This window comes from Colias eurytheme, chromosome 2 (assembly GCF_061535395.1).
Source record: "Colias eurytheme isolate Ceu_HAF_F1 chromosome 2, ilColEury1 Martin Lab GWU primary, whole genome shotgun sequence".
Taxonomy (NCBI): domain Eukaryota; kingdom Metazoa; phylum Arthropoda; class Insecta; order Lepidoptera; family Pieridae; genus Colias; species Colias eurytheme.
The window spans coordinates 7,940,982-7,957,320 of NC_142981.1; the positions used below are offsets into that span (position 1 = coordinate 7,940,982).

Here is a 16,339-nt window from a genome sequence, read left to right on the forward strand (position 1 = left end):
TCAATCAATATTTTAGCAAGATGTTCAGAGCACGTCTCTTCATTACCTGCATGACTTTCAGGAAGATTTATAATACGTAAATCAACCTTTTCTCTAAACTTATCCCAATTGGCATTGTTCAATTGGTACCTCAACCTTGGCTTTCTTGTTGTGTTATTAGTATTTCCTATAGGAAGTGACATTAATAGAGGGAAGTGATCACTGCCGAATGAAGATGCTAAAGGACGCCATGATATGGATGAAGCTAATCCTGGCGAGCAAAGAGAAAGATCTACCGCACTCAGATTTTCATTCATTCGCGTACGTCGTGTTGGTTCACCTGTGTTAAGTATACATAAATTATGCATGTCCATAATATCTAAAAGTTGCTCACCACTACTAGTAGTAATACCACTTCCCCAATATTGGTGTTGGGAATTAAAATCACCAAGCAGTAATAAAGGAGTAGAAATTGATGTTAATAGATTTTGTAAATAATTAAACGTTGATTCTGAATTATACGATATATAAATTGAAATGATTGAAATATTTTTAAAACTAATGCCAACACTATTTACATATTTATTATTGTGCGCTGGTAATATTAGACGTTTAAATTGTATAGACTTTTTGATGAGTATGGCAGCACCACCATACCCATCAATTCTGTCATCACGAATACAAACATAACCTGGAATTCTAAAATTGAGATTTGGTTTTAGCCAAGTCTCGTTAAGAGCGATTATAATAGGATCATGCTTATTTATAATATGAATTAAATCCGATTTCTTAGGAATTATGCTCCTGCAGTTCCACTGTATTATTTTGGAATCCATTATTATTACTTATGCTATCAATTAACTTATACAAAGTGGCAACGTTGGACGGTTTTAAAGTTTTATTTTTTAATAAAGTGTTTATTAAAGAAGTTATAATATCCATAATCTGAGATGTTTCGGTTTCATTATGGACCACTTGATATCCGCAGCCATTTTCAGGCGTAGGAATCTGAGCTTGTCTAATAATATCATTATGAGCAACTTTGTCATAACCCTTTATAGACTTAGGAGGCAATTTAGGTTTTAAATGAAAAGTTTTTTTGTATGAAGAATTTGTATTATTAACACTTATTCTGTTTGGGGTTGAATTAGAAGATGGTGCTATCAATACCTCGCTATATGATTTTGTAATTTGTGGGTAAAATTTGCTTGCCTCACCATAAGAAATATTTTTTTGAGCCATACATATTTTGATATCTTTTTGCCGTTTATACTCAGGACAGATTTTGTTAGAAGCATAATGGAAACCAGAACATAATAAGCATGACGCACAATCTTCTTCTACCGTACAAGTGTCGCCTGTGTGGTCTTGACCACACTTGTAACACCTAGGTTTGGATCGGCATATATTTTTAGTGTGACCGTATCTACAACATTGATAACATTGGACAGTAGGGAAAATATATAAGTTTACTGGCAAAGAGTTATAACAAACATAGACACGCTCAGGGAGAACTTGTCCGTCAAATGTTATAACGACTGATTGTGTAGGTTTCCAAGAAATAGTACCATTAACATTAACTTTATAATTTATCCTTCGGACCTTAATTATTTTACCACAACCTACTGGGGTGGACACATATTCTTTTACTTCCTCGGGGGACCACTCGGATGGAATGCCTTTAACAATACCAATTCTGGTAATATTGAATGATGGAATTTTTGCACTAAGATTAAAGCTACTCAAATTTTTATTTTTGACGAACTCATTAGCATCCTGTGCTGTTGTGAAAGCAACAATGCAACGGTTTCTGCCTATTTTTTTAATGCTACCAGACACAATGTTTTTTATGTTATTGTTCTTTAAAAACCTTCCAAAAGTAATGGGATGCAGAGTAGAGCCATCGCCGGGTGATGTTTCAGTTCTCTGTACATGAACAATATAAGGGAAGGAATCTGAAGGTACATATTCACACCGACTATCTTGTAATGCAACAGAGTCATGTAATTTAGGATTATTATTAGATCTATTTAGCTTATCACCAACATCAATATTTTCAGTGATCATTGATTCATTTGAATCTTTTGCATGCTTTCTATAGCGTCGTTTCTTTGGAGTACTCTCCAAATTCTGATCTAAGCATGTATTTGTAACAATTGGGATTGTTATGTAACTAGCTACCTCAGGACCGGGGGTAACCAGTCCCGGGGGAATAGGATCCGGAGGATCGTTCATAGAACAATCAGACCGAACCTTACCTCACGAAATTTAACTTTTTACATACTATAAATTAAATATATACAAAAACTTACCTAAATAAACACTAACTATACACAATTAATAAAAAATATACAATTATAAACTATATATACAAAACCAAACTCCACTGATCATATAAAAATTAATTATTTTAACTCAGCCAAGAAAAATTACACCCGCTTCATTCGAAGTTTCCCGCGCTTTTTTTCGAGTTGTCACTTGTCAGTAGTTGTAAGCTGTCAAATTGACTTTTGATTTTTGAATTTTGCAAAATGCCAGTATTGTTCTTCTATCTATTGTTGTAGACTGTAGAGTTTATTTAATAATTAATAATACCACCACATTTATTACAACAGAAAAATGTATCTGATTGTGACGATGTTCTCATTATAGCATATAACCTTCATATTGCCTATCGAATATTTTGTGATCAATTTTATTCCTATAATGTGAGCTTCTTTGTTTATTCTTAGCTGTTTAATTTTATTGCCAAGTTTGTGCAAATAATTTTCGTAATAAAAATAAATTTTTTGAGTGAAAGCATATGGATTTATTTGTTACTTATTTTTCATCTATTTTCTTCTTCCATATGCACCATTTATCTTCGGAAGAGAGTTTCCATTGATTTCATGTTATTCAATTTCATATATTATAATTCTAAAGCAACATTTCGGTGATTATGCAAAGTTGGTTTTTTTTAGAAGATTCCAAGAGGCGTAAGTTAAAAATACAAAGAAAAATGACGGATAAACAAATACCTCAAAAAACAGAAATTGCAACTCAAAATTGGGTGTTTTCTGTCGCTTTATCGGATTTATCATCAAAAGAGAAACTCTTCATTACTGGAAGTACACCCGAGCTTGGTGAATGGGACTACAGAAAAATTGTTCCTTTAGAACTGAATGAAAATGCCAATGTTTGGACCAAAACCATTGAAATACCAAATGATTGTGATGTATACTACAGATATGTTGTTTGTGCTGTAAATGAAGAATGTAGTGAGACAAGAATATGCCGATGGGAATGTTCAATAGAACCAAGAGTTATTAAAGAAAGTATGTTGCACCCTGTTATTGATCATTTTGGAGAATATGGTGGTAATGAAAGGTTAATAAGAGGCTGGCTTACATCTCAGTCTTTAGTTCAATTTAAATTTATTGATAACCCTTTAAAACTTAAGAGCCGTCTTGCTGGAAGGCTTATGCACATCAAAGTTACACCTGTTAAGTTAAGTTTCGGGACAGAGTCCCATATTGAAGAGTCTTCGCTAAGTACTGATACAATGGATATAGAAACACCAGCAGGAGTTTATGTAGAAGTTGCCACTTTGGATAATGATCCTAGTCTTTGCTCTTTACAACCCCAGGAACAATTTGGTAGAGAATATAGACCTAATGATACATTATTAGTTAATGTATTTGCTCCAAATCCTAAAAGTATTGCATTTCTTATTGACTTCTATTCATATAGTACTAGAGCCTCCAGTGAAGATCCTCCTTGTCACATTGGATACACTTATGTCCTCCCTAATATCTTTAAGCCTTCTGAAGGTTTGTTAGAATTGCCAGTCACATGCAACGTTAAGCATCGTCCCCTTGGAACAATTAATTTTGAATACCTCATAATTTGCCCTATGGAGGAAAATCTTTCAAACTTTAAAGTCACTTATGCTAAGCATTGGGATCCCACCTGGACAGGCTTAGAAGTTGGACACCGGGGCTTAGGAGCCAGTTTTAAAACAAAAGAGTAAGTTTTATTCTATTTATTTTAAATGTAATATTTTATAAGTACAGTTAAAGAAAAAAAATGTGTTTAAAAAGTGTTTATTTTTGTATCATAGTGGCATAGTCCACTTCCTTGTGCCGTAATTGATAAACATTTTCAGGGGAAATTCGATTCGCGAAAATACAATAGCTTCTCTTAAAAAGGCAGCTGCCAGTGGGGCAGATATGCTGGAATTTGATGTGCAACTTAGTAAAGACATGATACCCGTCATATATCATGATTTCCATGTGTGTATTTCTATGAAAAGAAAACGAGAAGTTGATTTCTCTGAAATGCTAGAATTGCCTGTGAAAGACTTGACCTTGGAGCATCTGCAGAAACTAAAGGTATCCTGATTGAGTGAGCTGTTAACGCAAACCTGTATAAATAGATCTCAAATTTATAACATGCTCTAGAAATTTATATCATTCTGTAAGACAACCAAAAAAGTAATAGTTTACATTATGTGTAACAGACCAAGGTCTTTTCTTTTATTTGTTGTAATTTTTTTTTTAATATTAATGAAAAACAGTATTTATTGGAGAATTTTAGATTTTGCAGAAACTATTAAGACTGGTATATATATGTATTTCATAAGTAACTTGTGTCTTAAAAATAATTATTTAAGCACTTATATGATAGCTCCTTGATAACAGGCAGTCAACCCAAATTAATATGCAAATAAAATACATTCGAAATGTAAAAAGTAAAAAAAGAAATATAGCGTATATTGGTGATTAACTAAAATTGTTTAATTTTTTACAGGTGTATCACTTAGTAGAGGGTCGAAATCATGAAATTCTGTTCTATGATGAAGATTTAGAAGAGCATCAACCATTCCCTACTCTCAAGGATACACTTGAAGCCTTGGATGAACATGTAGGATTCAATATTGAACTTAAATGGACAATGGAGCTTAAAGATGGCACATTTGAATTGAATAATCCTTTTGACATGAATACTTATGTGGACAAGGTAAAGTTAACTTTATTAAAATAAATAATTAAAAAAATGTCTTAACAATTAAATTTAATTTTAAATGTAATATTATTAGTTATAATAAAATAATAACAGGTGCTCGAAGTTGTCCTGAAGCATGGTGGAAGCCGTCGCATCGTATTTTCCTGTTTCAATCCCGATATTTGTACAATGGTGCGGTATAAACAGAACAAGTATCCCGTTATGTTCCTCACTGTCGTAAGTATTGTTTACATAAACATATTGTTTACTAAAATACGATGACACATTCTTTGACTCTACGTTGCCTGGTTATTGACCTTTACTCACGCTACTTTATCTGCATAATGTGATTAGACCAATTAGACTTTGTTTTATTTTTTTGGATGGCATTGAACTTTGATGGATGAAATTTTTTAATACACTACTAAAATCCTTAATTAATCCACAGCAATTAATTAATTAAAATAACATTGACCTGATAAGGTGCTGTTTATAACATATTCTTAGGTTGTTAGTATATACATTGTTATTTTTTACAGGGTGTGTCTGAAAAGTACCCCCCATACCGTGACCCCAGGTGTCTGTCCATCCCTGCGGCCGTTCAAAATGCAATCAGTTCCGATATTCTCGGCATCGTAGTGCACACTGAAGATCTGCTTCGAGATCCAACACAAGTAAGTTTTCGAGTCCTTTTAAAAAAAACTGAATAAACTATTTGTATAAAAACATAACATCTTCTCGTCTTTATTTCAGTGTTTGATTTTTACTACTTGTTTATTTGTGGAGACTGTAATATTATGTGTGTTAAGGTTTTTTTACTACTTGTTTATTTGTGGAGACTGTAATATTATGTGTGTTAAGGTTTTTCTCAGTTTTCAATTTAACTCTTAATAAGACACCTACATAAGTTGCAAAAAGACGTATGGTTGTAATGTGTATTTTTACTAGCATCAATATTCCTCGTGCAGCGCCAACTGAAAATAGCGCAAGGTCAATGCGCTATTCAATATACAGATTTTATTTTAAAGTACTTACATATTATACTGTAAAACCTTAGGAGTTATGGTATAGCAATATCAGGAGTCAGTACTATCACTCGATATAAAATAATATCTTATTATTTTAATCTTAACGATTAAGTCCTTGAGCAATTTTTGCATAATAATTTTCAATTTTTCAACAACGAATTTATTTTAGTATTTTTTTTTTGTATTTGCTACGATACGATATATCGTATTCCGGACGGCTATAACTGAAATGATTAGAAATTAAAACAAAAAAAAGTTTGAGTACCTACATAACATAAGGTAACAATTTATGTAACTAAATTAAAATCCTACTTTATTGCTGAAAGTTAAATATTTGGTTAAAATTTTTAGCGAAATACCTTACTACACCCATACTAATCTTATTTTTAAATCTTATAATTTATAAATAAATATTATATTAGCTAGAGAATATTAATCTTGCCTGGTTTACCTTCGAGCAGATACAAAAACATTCGTTTGCCAGTCACGCGATGATTACAAAACACGTGATCATTACGTCAAAAGTTCAGTCGCAGTTCAACAAATAATAATTGCTTGTTAGAAAATCAATTGTTTAATGTCTTGGGTACATAGTTGATCACATAATACGTAAGGATTACATGATCATGTCATACTAATCTATGTAGTCATGATGGACTAATATCGACAGTCACGTTTATAGAATTTAGATATTGGGTGTATATTTAAGGTGCTAATATTGCGTTTATCGGTCTCTAATAATAAGTTATTAGAGCGTTATCATTTCATTAGATGGGAATAAACACACTAAATTTCAACAAACAATGTTCGATAGATGTAGATAACAAGATATCGCTTGACGCTTCTATAATAAAACTAGAAAAGAAAGAATAGAGAAAGTAGGTACTTTGGCAGACTTAAAGTTAATATAAAGAAGTAATATATACAGAAGAATGTTAATATGTTTTTTTAATAATGCGTAAAAATTGCTAACCGCATAGAGAAGTAGGTAACGTAGGTTACTATTTGTAAGTGGAAATATGGCCAATTATATAGGTAACACTGAATGATATACATACATATAACCCATCCTAGGTATAGTACATACCTGATGTAATTAATAGATAAATGTAATTGCATCAGGTTTTCAGGATGAGCCCTTTTTATTTAATTCAAATTGCCCGAATTACGCGTACTCAAATAAGAATATTATAATAAGCTAGCCGTATCCGTAAAAACAGACAGTCCAATTTTAGTTTTTTTGTATAGACTATATAGTTAACTAGATTATAGATAATATTATCGTTTCAATTTGGTTGGTCCTTAAGTATTTTAAACGAGATAAATAATTTTTATTTAGGTAAAGCTGGCGACTGATGCTGGCCTGGTTATCTTCTGTTGGGGCGATGACAATAATGACAAGAACACCATTAAGAAACTTAAAGAGATGGGACTACACGCTGTCATCTATGATAAACTCGATCAGTACACAACGAAGGAAGTTAAGGTATATGAAATATAAAATTTCATTCTAAAGCTTCTGCTATCCTTTATCGTAGTTCAGCCTACGCGATCACTCGATCGTTTATAGTACATGAAAAAAGCCTATAGTCATGAGCACAGACACTTTCGTTAGTAAGCTTTGTCAAAGATTAACATGTAGTTTGTCTTCACAGCAATTTTCGCATGAACCGCATTAATAATTCAATTGATTTATCGAAACAGAATGAGTATTTCATTAGTGCTGATTTATAATGTGGCATCACAGGAAAGCATATTCTTGATGGAGGCGCGGGAATCGCAACGAGAGATAATGCAGCTGGCTGCATTGGACGCGCTCCCCGCTTCCGAGAGCTCGAGCTCGGTACAGAGTCCGTGCGAGTCGGGAGTGCGGCCGTATCTCAATCTGGCCGCGCGCCACAAACTGGCCGAGCGCTCCACCGTCACGTCTCTGGAATCCCTCGCGTCCTCCATCGACATCCGCGACGATCTCACCGACCGCACCCTTAAGCGGAACCACGATATCATAATGAACATACACAAAGAGTCCCAAGTAAAGGAACAGCGCAACTCTTTCTTGGGACTCTTTCCGGCGGGCGATTCCAAGGGCTCGCCGAAAAAATTACGTAAAGATACGTGAATTTATCATACGCAAGCACTGTTTTGTAATTGTCGCCACCTAAATTTTATAAACACGTTTCGATGCTCAATTTTTTTGTCGAATTTCGCAACATTTTTCATGTTATTATTTTTGTATGTATAGTAATCATTTCTTATTTATCAATAACACATGCTATCTCATGATAAAGCTGGTGATTTTAGTACATTTTACATAATGCTGCCAAAACATGTGACCACCTTATATCCAGATTTAATAATCTAATTTAATCGTAATCTGGTTTGTAAAATTATAAAATAGAGTATAGGTTAATAAACGAATTTATAACAATTTTAATTTAGTTAGATAAATTGTAACGATGTTTAACTGTGATATCCAAATATTATTATTATTTCCCTAATTTTCATGTTATCACATTAAATTTTATGTTTGTAATTACGTTACTACAATAAAAACTTTACCAACGACATAGTAGTTTTTGTTCACTTTTTATTGAAATTTAACATGTCTGTACGAAAGGATGCAGCGGATCAGTCTCGACTTCAATAAGGTACTTTGCATCATATTATTAGAAACGGAAGTTCTCAGTGAATATTAAGGCTTACAATGGGCTTACATTTTGCAGTCACGGTCTTTATTGAAAAACGACTTTCCGAAGTGAATGTTAAAATAAAGATGATAAAAATGTTTACATTTTCTTAATACGGGTTGTAAATTAAGTTAAAATTTCATATTTGGGATCGGAATTTCGTATTTCAATAAGGATCCATTTAAGATTGACTATGCATTTTAAATATTTAAATCTATTTTTAAAAGAGTCACTTCATTTTATTAAAGATAATATAATGTTATAGGTAATTGCTGTTCACAATTGTATTGCTTCTGAAACGAAACGAACTAACTACCTTTATCTTCTTTCCATCTACATTCGACCAAACTTGAGAGCTACCCATAAAAACTTTTTAGCTCACATAAAAGTTATTTGCTAATTGAAAAGGCGTATATCTATACTTAATCTATACATAGTTACATAAAACATATAATAAAATTGTAGGAAAGTCAAAACTGTACATTGAATATTTTTTTTAAAGAAGCGGACAGATTTTGGAGCGTGATGTACAATAAATAGCGAAGCCAAAGTTTTTAGATTTTTTTCTGTATGTCTGCATTTACTTCAAATTTGGTACAGTATGCGGGTTTATCTTTGAGCACTAGCAGTTGTTGTAGCTGTTGAAATAAATTATGATGAACGATGAACTTTTATTTTGTAAGTTCACTACTGGGACCTGACGTGCTTGCCTCAGCCCACATTATACAAAAGGCGGCACGTAACTGTAGCGCTGAGTGAAATACAGAGTGGATTACTGTGCATGGTAATTGTCGCACTACAAATGCAATAATTATTATTATTTAGTTACCTACCTTTATTTCGACTTCTACGAAGGTTCGGGCTAGTAGGTATCTAATCTTTAATACATGTTCGGGCCAGCGCTAATGAAATTTGCCACTAAAAGTGTACCTACGGAAGTACCTTATGTCTTAATTTCTTAGGTTACTTCCAAGGAACATACTACTCTCTACCGAGAGGTTACTTCATTTGACTACGTCAATTCAGTCAGTCTTTTCAATCAGATGAATATCGTTCTTCATATAAGTAAATAAACTAGCAAACCGGGCGAACTCCGTTTCGCCACCAGAGACACCTTTCATTTGCTATAAACCTCACGGAAGTCACGGAGCTCGAGACCTTTCCAACGAATGCAAAATCGTGGAAATCGATTCGTGCATTCTGGAGTTTTAGCGTCAGGAAGGAAAACCCGACTTATTTTTATATAGTAGAAAATATAATTAATTTAAGACTGTGAGTTGCGGAAATAAGTATGTACTTCCAACGTATTTTAATGAATCCACAATAAATAAATATACGTAAACGTTTTTGTTTCATTTAATCATTTATTTATAAGCGCAACCATCTTTTCGAGATTGCATTATTCAATTTTAACGGTTTTTTTTAATAGGAACAAGTATTTTACGCAATATGTTTCATGGGATACAATCGAACGTTATTCAGTATTAGCTGGTACTTTTGAATTGAGCTTGATAGAAATCATTTCAATGTTAGCTTTGAACTGACAATTAGGTGATCAAACATCTTTGTCTTGCCTAACCGTGACTTTTCCTTGTTACTTGATCTACGCCACTCTACGCTTAGCCCTGGGTCGGCGCAAACGGGCTACCGACCCCAGCCAGCCCCCCCCAGTAGCCAGCGACAGTCATTCACAGATTTTTTCATATATTTTGTCGCGGACATTAAACATTTAGAGTGGTCGTCACCAACGACACATGTGCGGTACTATAAAAATGCGTTCAGTAGCTGTCGCCGGCCATCAATGTCTGCGGTAGTGCGGTCGGTGACCTGTTTGCGCCGACCTTTACGTGATAACCACTGTAGATACCAAGGAGGCGGTTAATGAGAAAAAATTGAATTAGGATCTGCAAGTTTTGGTTCATAGTTTAATGTGCGGATGAAACCGCAGTGCATACCGCACACACATAAGTATTTAAAATTTATAAATTAGAAGCTATAAAGGGGTTAATAAAATAACTTTTCAAAATATTTTTTTTAATAGCTTATACATAGTTTAAGTACATTGTAAAAAATTATACATTATTATTAAATAATATACCTATATATAATAAGGGACGGAATGTATTTTTACATCACACTTTGTTGCATTAATAACGTATATTTACTACAGGAGCAATTAGGTATATAATTTAATTAGTTATATAATTATATGTAAATACAATTTTGTTTAAAATAAATAACTTATATATGTATTTACCCTTCATAAATAAGTTCAACACAAGTATAATAATACAATATTGCGTTCAGACAACTTTGGTGACAAAAACGAAATAAATAAAAGTGTTGAAAATAAATCCATCAAATTCATAATGCCAAAATGTAGGTATGTAATAAATAATAATGTAATTTGTTTATTGAAAATAATAGAGATTACTGAGAAATATAATGAAAATTTATAACTTGCAATGTTACCATAAAATTAGACATTTGAATTCATGAATAGTTGATTAATTGAATTGTGAAATAAATAGATTCTAGCACAATCAAGTTTTAGTAGTTGATTTTCAATTTCTATACAAATTATTCTTGTATAAAATAATGTTCAAGCACCTAAAATAACAAAACTATCATATAATTTCCTGATAAAGGAAATTTTACTTAAGGATATTTGAAGAATCAAAAAGAAAATATACTTTTCAGGTTTTAAAAATAGTGGAATGGTAGATAGTGAGTTAGTAAATCTTTCTAAAATAAGGATTACATATTAAGATTACTTCTTTAAATTGGACGGATCATTTAAGTATTTGTGCTCTTAATTACAACCAATAATTGTACTTGCATATTAGAATCCTATTCAATAATAATTACTTTTATGGCTATATGTTAATCACATATACTTTCAGATAACTATACAACACTTAAAAATACATATAAATGTGCGCATAATCATTATACATACTTACAAGTAGTTATTAAAAAACAATTAACAAATATAATGTTGTACATCGGAGCAATGTAACACTTTGATTGAGTAGTTATACAATTATTGCATCTTATTATTAATTGACTCAGTGATATGCAATTATTAAAGTAATATCTTATTATTTTGTTTCCTATATATACTTTATGCGTTAATATATTATTACTATGTATATCCATTAATATACACCAAAAAAATATACGAATCTAATATAAAAAAGTAAATAGATCATAACTAATATATTGTTTTTAAAATAAATTATACAGGATTTAAATATGTATCCACACCATATAAAAGGTTTAACATACATGATTATGCAATTTAAGTACATAGTTCTATGGCCACTAATTGATTTATAACTATTTTACACAAAAAAAAAACGTTTTGTTTACTTTAAAATATAAACATTAAATGGTCCCTGGACGGTATGATATAAGATAACCATTAGTATAAGTTATTGTATAGGTTCCTACAATAATTTCAATATAGTAAAAAATTACACCAACATTTATACAAAAATATACCTGGATATCCATGTGCAAGTAATTTAGCAATTTTTGTTACTTATAGATGTACAAGTGCTAACTATCATTTACAAAGCGAAAATATTTCAGTTTGTACCAGGACGGATGAAGGACACAGATAAAAAATGTCTATCATCTTAATACACTTGAATACTTTGATTAGGTAAAGAGAAGAACTTGGCTAATCCAGCGGGAGGTTTTGTTTTAAGGTGCTCTTCTATAAATTGACACGGACAGATGTACTTTTCGCCATGCCGACCGGGAACAATACTGCTCAGGTTCAATCTGTTTTTCACCGCATACGCTCCCCAGCGGGCGACGTACCGCAAATACAGAAGAGCGCCTCTGTCCTGTAAAGATATTTAAAATTATTTATATTGCAAAATATTGGCAGGTACAAAGTAAGGATATTATATGAATCGTGACTTGCCAAACGAACAATACGGTTCAATCAATCCAGCCCGCGCCGCCTGAGCCAATCGTTGCATGTGGAACAACAGGCGCGCGTGTCTTTGGGCTCTTTGTTGCGTAAGATCTCTTCTACGTATTGGCACGGGCAGAGCGCGTGCGCCAAGTGACGCGGCGCCGCGGGGTTGCCGCCCTCCTCGTCGAGCGTCCAGTCGAGCCGGCGACGCAAGAAGTCTTTGCCCCAACGTTGGAGGTAACGAAGGAACACTTGCTCGGCCATATCCTGCACATTTTATTTTCCTCACTTACCCATATACTACACACACCGACTAGCTATGTATACGTTAGTGGCATGCGTGCGTGTTAGCTCGATGACATGCTATGGTGCATAACAATGAGATATGCATTTGAATTGGGTGCTTATACCTACCTACAATCTACATATCTATATATTTTATTTAACAAATAAGCTTTTATTGTAAATTGTAATGTAAAGTTATCGTAAATGTTTTAGGCGCATAAAAACATGCTTATAATAATACTAGCTTTCGGCCCGCGGCTTCGCCCGCGTTTTCAAAGAAAAGCCGCATAGTTCCCGTTCCCTTGGGATTTCCGGGATAAAACCTATCCTATGTGTTAATCCAAGTTACCCTCTATATGTGTGCTAAATTTCATTGTAATCGGTTCAGTAGTATTTGCGTGAAAGAGTAATAAACACACACAAACACATCCTCATAAACTTTCGCATTTATAATATTAGTAGGATGTCTATATGTGGTCTTAAATTTTACAAAGAAATATATAATGGTGAATAAATGGTGAACATATGGCAGATTCCTCTATTTCCTCAATAGGCTACTACATAACTTGCAATTACATAATATATGCAACTAAATTGCATATCAACATAAACAGCCATTGCATCTATTCTTTGACAACAGGCATAAGATTGGAATGGCGAATGGATTGTAAATTCAATGCCAAATAAATATAGAGAAACCCAGAATCAATGTCAAACTACATTTCAGTAGGAATTACAAAATATCATCATGCAAGCAATTACACAGCATTAATCTCAATAGATTAGTTAAATTATTATTTGAGAAATAGAATATTAAAACAAATGAAATAATTTACAATATTCCGCATTTCACTGTGAAACCCATTTACATTAAGTATATGTTTATGTACTTATATCTGTACATATATTTTTTTACCATGAAGAATGTGAAAGAAGTAGGAAAAAAAATGTTTTGTTAAGTTATTTGATTAAGGTGCATTTTGCAAGAATTTTATTTTATTTTTTTTATTTCATTCAGGTCATAAAAATAGCTTGATTGTTTTACGTAACACTTGTAAGAAATGTTACACTATGTCGCGCTAGTAACAATAAAAAAATTATCTCCTTAAGATGTATGCTAGAACAAACACCTTGTAAATGCGTATAACATACATGTGCTAATGGAAACTAACCTTTGGAACATTTATTATGAAATTTGTTGGCAATTGAATTAATTTGTATCATGTATGGTAATATATTATAAGAATAAAAATATAAAGTTGTTTTGTTACATTACAAGGCATTCATAAGTAAAATAAAAGCTTCAAATTCCTGCATCCCTATGGGATACCATTTAGAAATTTGTTATCTATATGGAATGTGGTAATGGTGTAACCCAACAGGTTTTTATACCTTTCTAGTATACCAAATCTATTTTCAATTTCTATACTTTTTAAATTTGGAATAGTTATAGAAATAATTTATATTACTACCTGACAACAGTTACTTATTCATGTATTTAATTAATTGTTTAGAAGATCAAGATATATACAAAAGATCAAAGTACTAATAAATTCCCACAGAGATTTTAATTTGTGGTAATATGGAATCCTTCACCATAAAGTTAATAAAAATAACCAATATTATCACATAAGTCTTAGCCATAATTATTTAATAATTTATATTAGGAATTCCATACCCAAAATAATGCACAGTTTACAAGACATTTTTTGTTTTCAATACCATTATGCTGTCAGTATTAGTTAAAGTTAATAGAATAGAAAAAAATGCAGTAAATCTAATAAAAAGTAGTTTACCTGTTTCCTTGATAATCTGGTTGTTTGACTTCCTCGTATCACAATATCATTCGCTTGTACATCTAACTTCTGCTCCCAGCCTTTCATGATTGTTTTTCCTTCTTCACTCTCAATAAATTGTTGTAAATGTGTAATACAAGGTGTTGAATCAAAATACATAAAACATAGATGGACTTTGTGACATGAGATTTTGCCTCTATCATCTAGAGCCAGTAACAACTTGTGCTTGACCAACAACTTATTCACACTCGCCAAACATTGTTCCAATCCCTTTGATAGTCTTAACTTGATCCACATGCATAGGAAAATTGCTAATGCATTCAATATCAGCCACAAAACACCAAGTGAAAACAATGTTAATCCTGTTAATCCTGAGAATAAAAGTGTGAGCAGGACCATAAAGGCTACAGTGATCCAACAAACAAGAACTCTCTTGTAGCAAATGTTATACAATGTAAACCGTGCATCATTCACAAGCAACTCCATCGCATGAACATATTCTTCAACTGTGAGCTGAAAAGATCAACAATATATGAAAAAAAAAACAGTTTTAAGTAATTGTGAAAATAGCAGGTTTATGGAATATAGATATATTATACTAAATAATTCAACCAAGAATTGTACTTATGAGCAATAATTGAGAAGTATGAACTATGGATAGTAGAAGTATCTAATTGATTTTATGTTACTTACTGTTAAACCTTGTGCCATTAATTCTTCAGGCACAAGTTCTGGCTTAAATTGAGCTGCAGTTATCCAAGGTAACTTAGTGTTGACTGGTAACAATGTAACAATGATGTCTCCATTAGCTAAAATTGAATAATATTGGAAAATTAGAAACTATTATTTTAATACTGCCTTCATGTCTTACAGTAAAACTGAACTTACTAAACCCCTGGCGTATATTATTAAAATCAACATTCTTCAAAGCAGCACTTGATATTGGTTCTAAATGTTTGTCATTACGCTCTAAGTTAACATGAACAGTTTCAGTTTTTAAAACTGCAGGCAATTCTGTATTCAAAGATGATGCAGCTTCTGAGAGTCTTTCTGAACCAATTGTTGTATTTGGAGAAGGTACTTCAACTTGTGATGTATCATCATCGAATTTTACCCATTCTTTCTTCCTTTCTTGGGTTATATTTCCATTTACTTCTGTCGTTTCCATTTCTAATCACTATAATAGTTCGATGTTAAATGTTTTTGGTCCACTATAATAACTTGCATAAATTACACTTTAAAGGATTAAAAAGTATGAATAGTACTTGTGTAATAAATTTTGAAATGTTTTGAGTTTTTTAAATAGTTAAACTTCAAAGTTTATAGAAAAATTTTATACGTCAATCTATTTATTCGTCATCGCCATAGTTCTTGACGGTTAGAGCTGTCATTGACATTTGACATTCACAAACTCAGCTGTGTCACGAGTAAACAATCAAAGATTATAGCTCTGAGATATAAACTAAAAATCGTCACGAAAGAAGTCACTTAATTAAAGGCGTTGGCAGACGTATAGTTTAAATTTCAGGACAATAAAATTTACACACACGGCACGATCTGATGATACAGGTCATTTCAACAATTGAAATTTATCATATTTTGTACATGCTGTTCACTGTTCAATCATTGTTTTACGTGGCATGGTAATTTGAC

General features: G+C 32.3%; 3 protein-coding genes across 6 annotated transcripts; 1 reads left to right on the top strand and 2 right to left on the bottom strand.

Annotated features, from left to right (window-relative positions):
* Positions 1 to 356: 356 nt before the first annotated feature.
* LOC149910510 (uncharacterized) lies at positions 357 to 2,439 on the bottom strand. Its single transcript, XM_090108041.1, has one exon. The coding sequence runs from the start codon at positions 2,212 to 2,214 to the stop codon at positions 769 to 771; it is 1,446 nt and encodes a 481-aa protein (XP_089964167.1). The 5' UTR covers positions 2,215 to 2,439; the 3' UTR covers positions 357 to 768.
* Positions 2,440 to 2,480: 41 nt separating this feature from the next.
* Positions 2,481 to 8,555, top strand: LOC149910511 (glycerophosphocholine phosphodiesterase GPCPD1-like). Of its 3 annotated transcripts, none has more exons than XM_090114607.1 (8): positions 2,481 to 2,687; positions 2,940 to 3,984; positions 4,124 to 4,349; positions 4,768 to 4,977; positions 5,077 to 5,199; positions 5,502 to 5,636; positions 7,330 to 7,476; positions 7,738 to 8,555. In XM_090114607.1, the coding sequence occupies exons 2-8, from the start codon at positions 2,978 to 2,980 to the stop codon at positions 8,107 to 8,109; spliced, it is 2,220 nt and encodes a 739-aa protein (XP_089970733.1). In that variant the 5' UTR covers positions 2,481 to 2,687; positions 2,940 to 2,977; the 3' UTR covers positions 8,110 to 8,555. The 3 variants fall into 3 exon arrangements, with proteins under 3 accessions (XP_089970733.1, XP_089970737.1, XP_089970728.1); XM_090114611.1 differs by having other exon boundaries at positions 2,943 to 3,984; XM_090114602.1 differs by lacking the exon at positions 2,481 to 2,687 and having other exon boundaries at positions 2,727 to 3,984.
* A 2,159-nt stretch (positions 8,556 to 10,714) lies between these two features.
* LOC149910512 (uncharacterized) lies at positions 10,715 to 16,104 on the bottom strand. 2 transcript variants are annotated; one of them, XM_090114617.1, is made up of 5 exons: positions 15,575 to 16,099; positions 15,380 to 15,495; positions 14,687 to 15,199; positions 12,612 to 12,872; positions 12,392 to 12,531 (listed from the first exon to the last, which is right to left on the bottom strand). In XM_090114617.1, the coding sequence occupies exons 1-4, from the start codon at positions 15,852 to 15,854 to the stop codon at positions 12,633 to 12,635; spliced, it is 1,149 nt and encodes a 382-aa protein (XP_089970743.1). In that variant the 5' UTR covers positions 15,855 to 16,099; the 3' UTR covers positions 12,392 to 12,531; positions 12,612 to 12,632. The 2 variants fall into 2 exon arrangements, with proteins under 2 accessions (XP_089970749.1, XP_089970743.1); XM_090114623.1 differs by lacking the exon at positions 12,612 to 12,872 and having other exon boundaries at positions 10,715 to 12,531; positions 15,575 to 16,104.
* Positions 16,105 to 16,339: the final 235 nt, after the last annotated feature.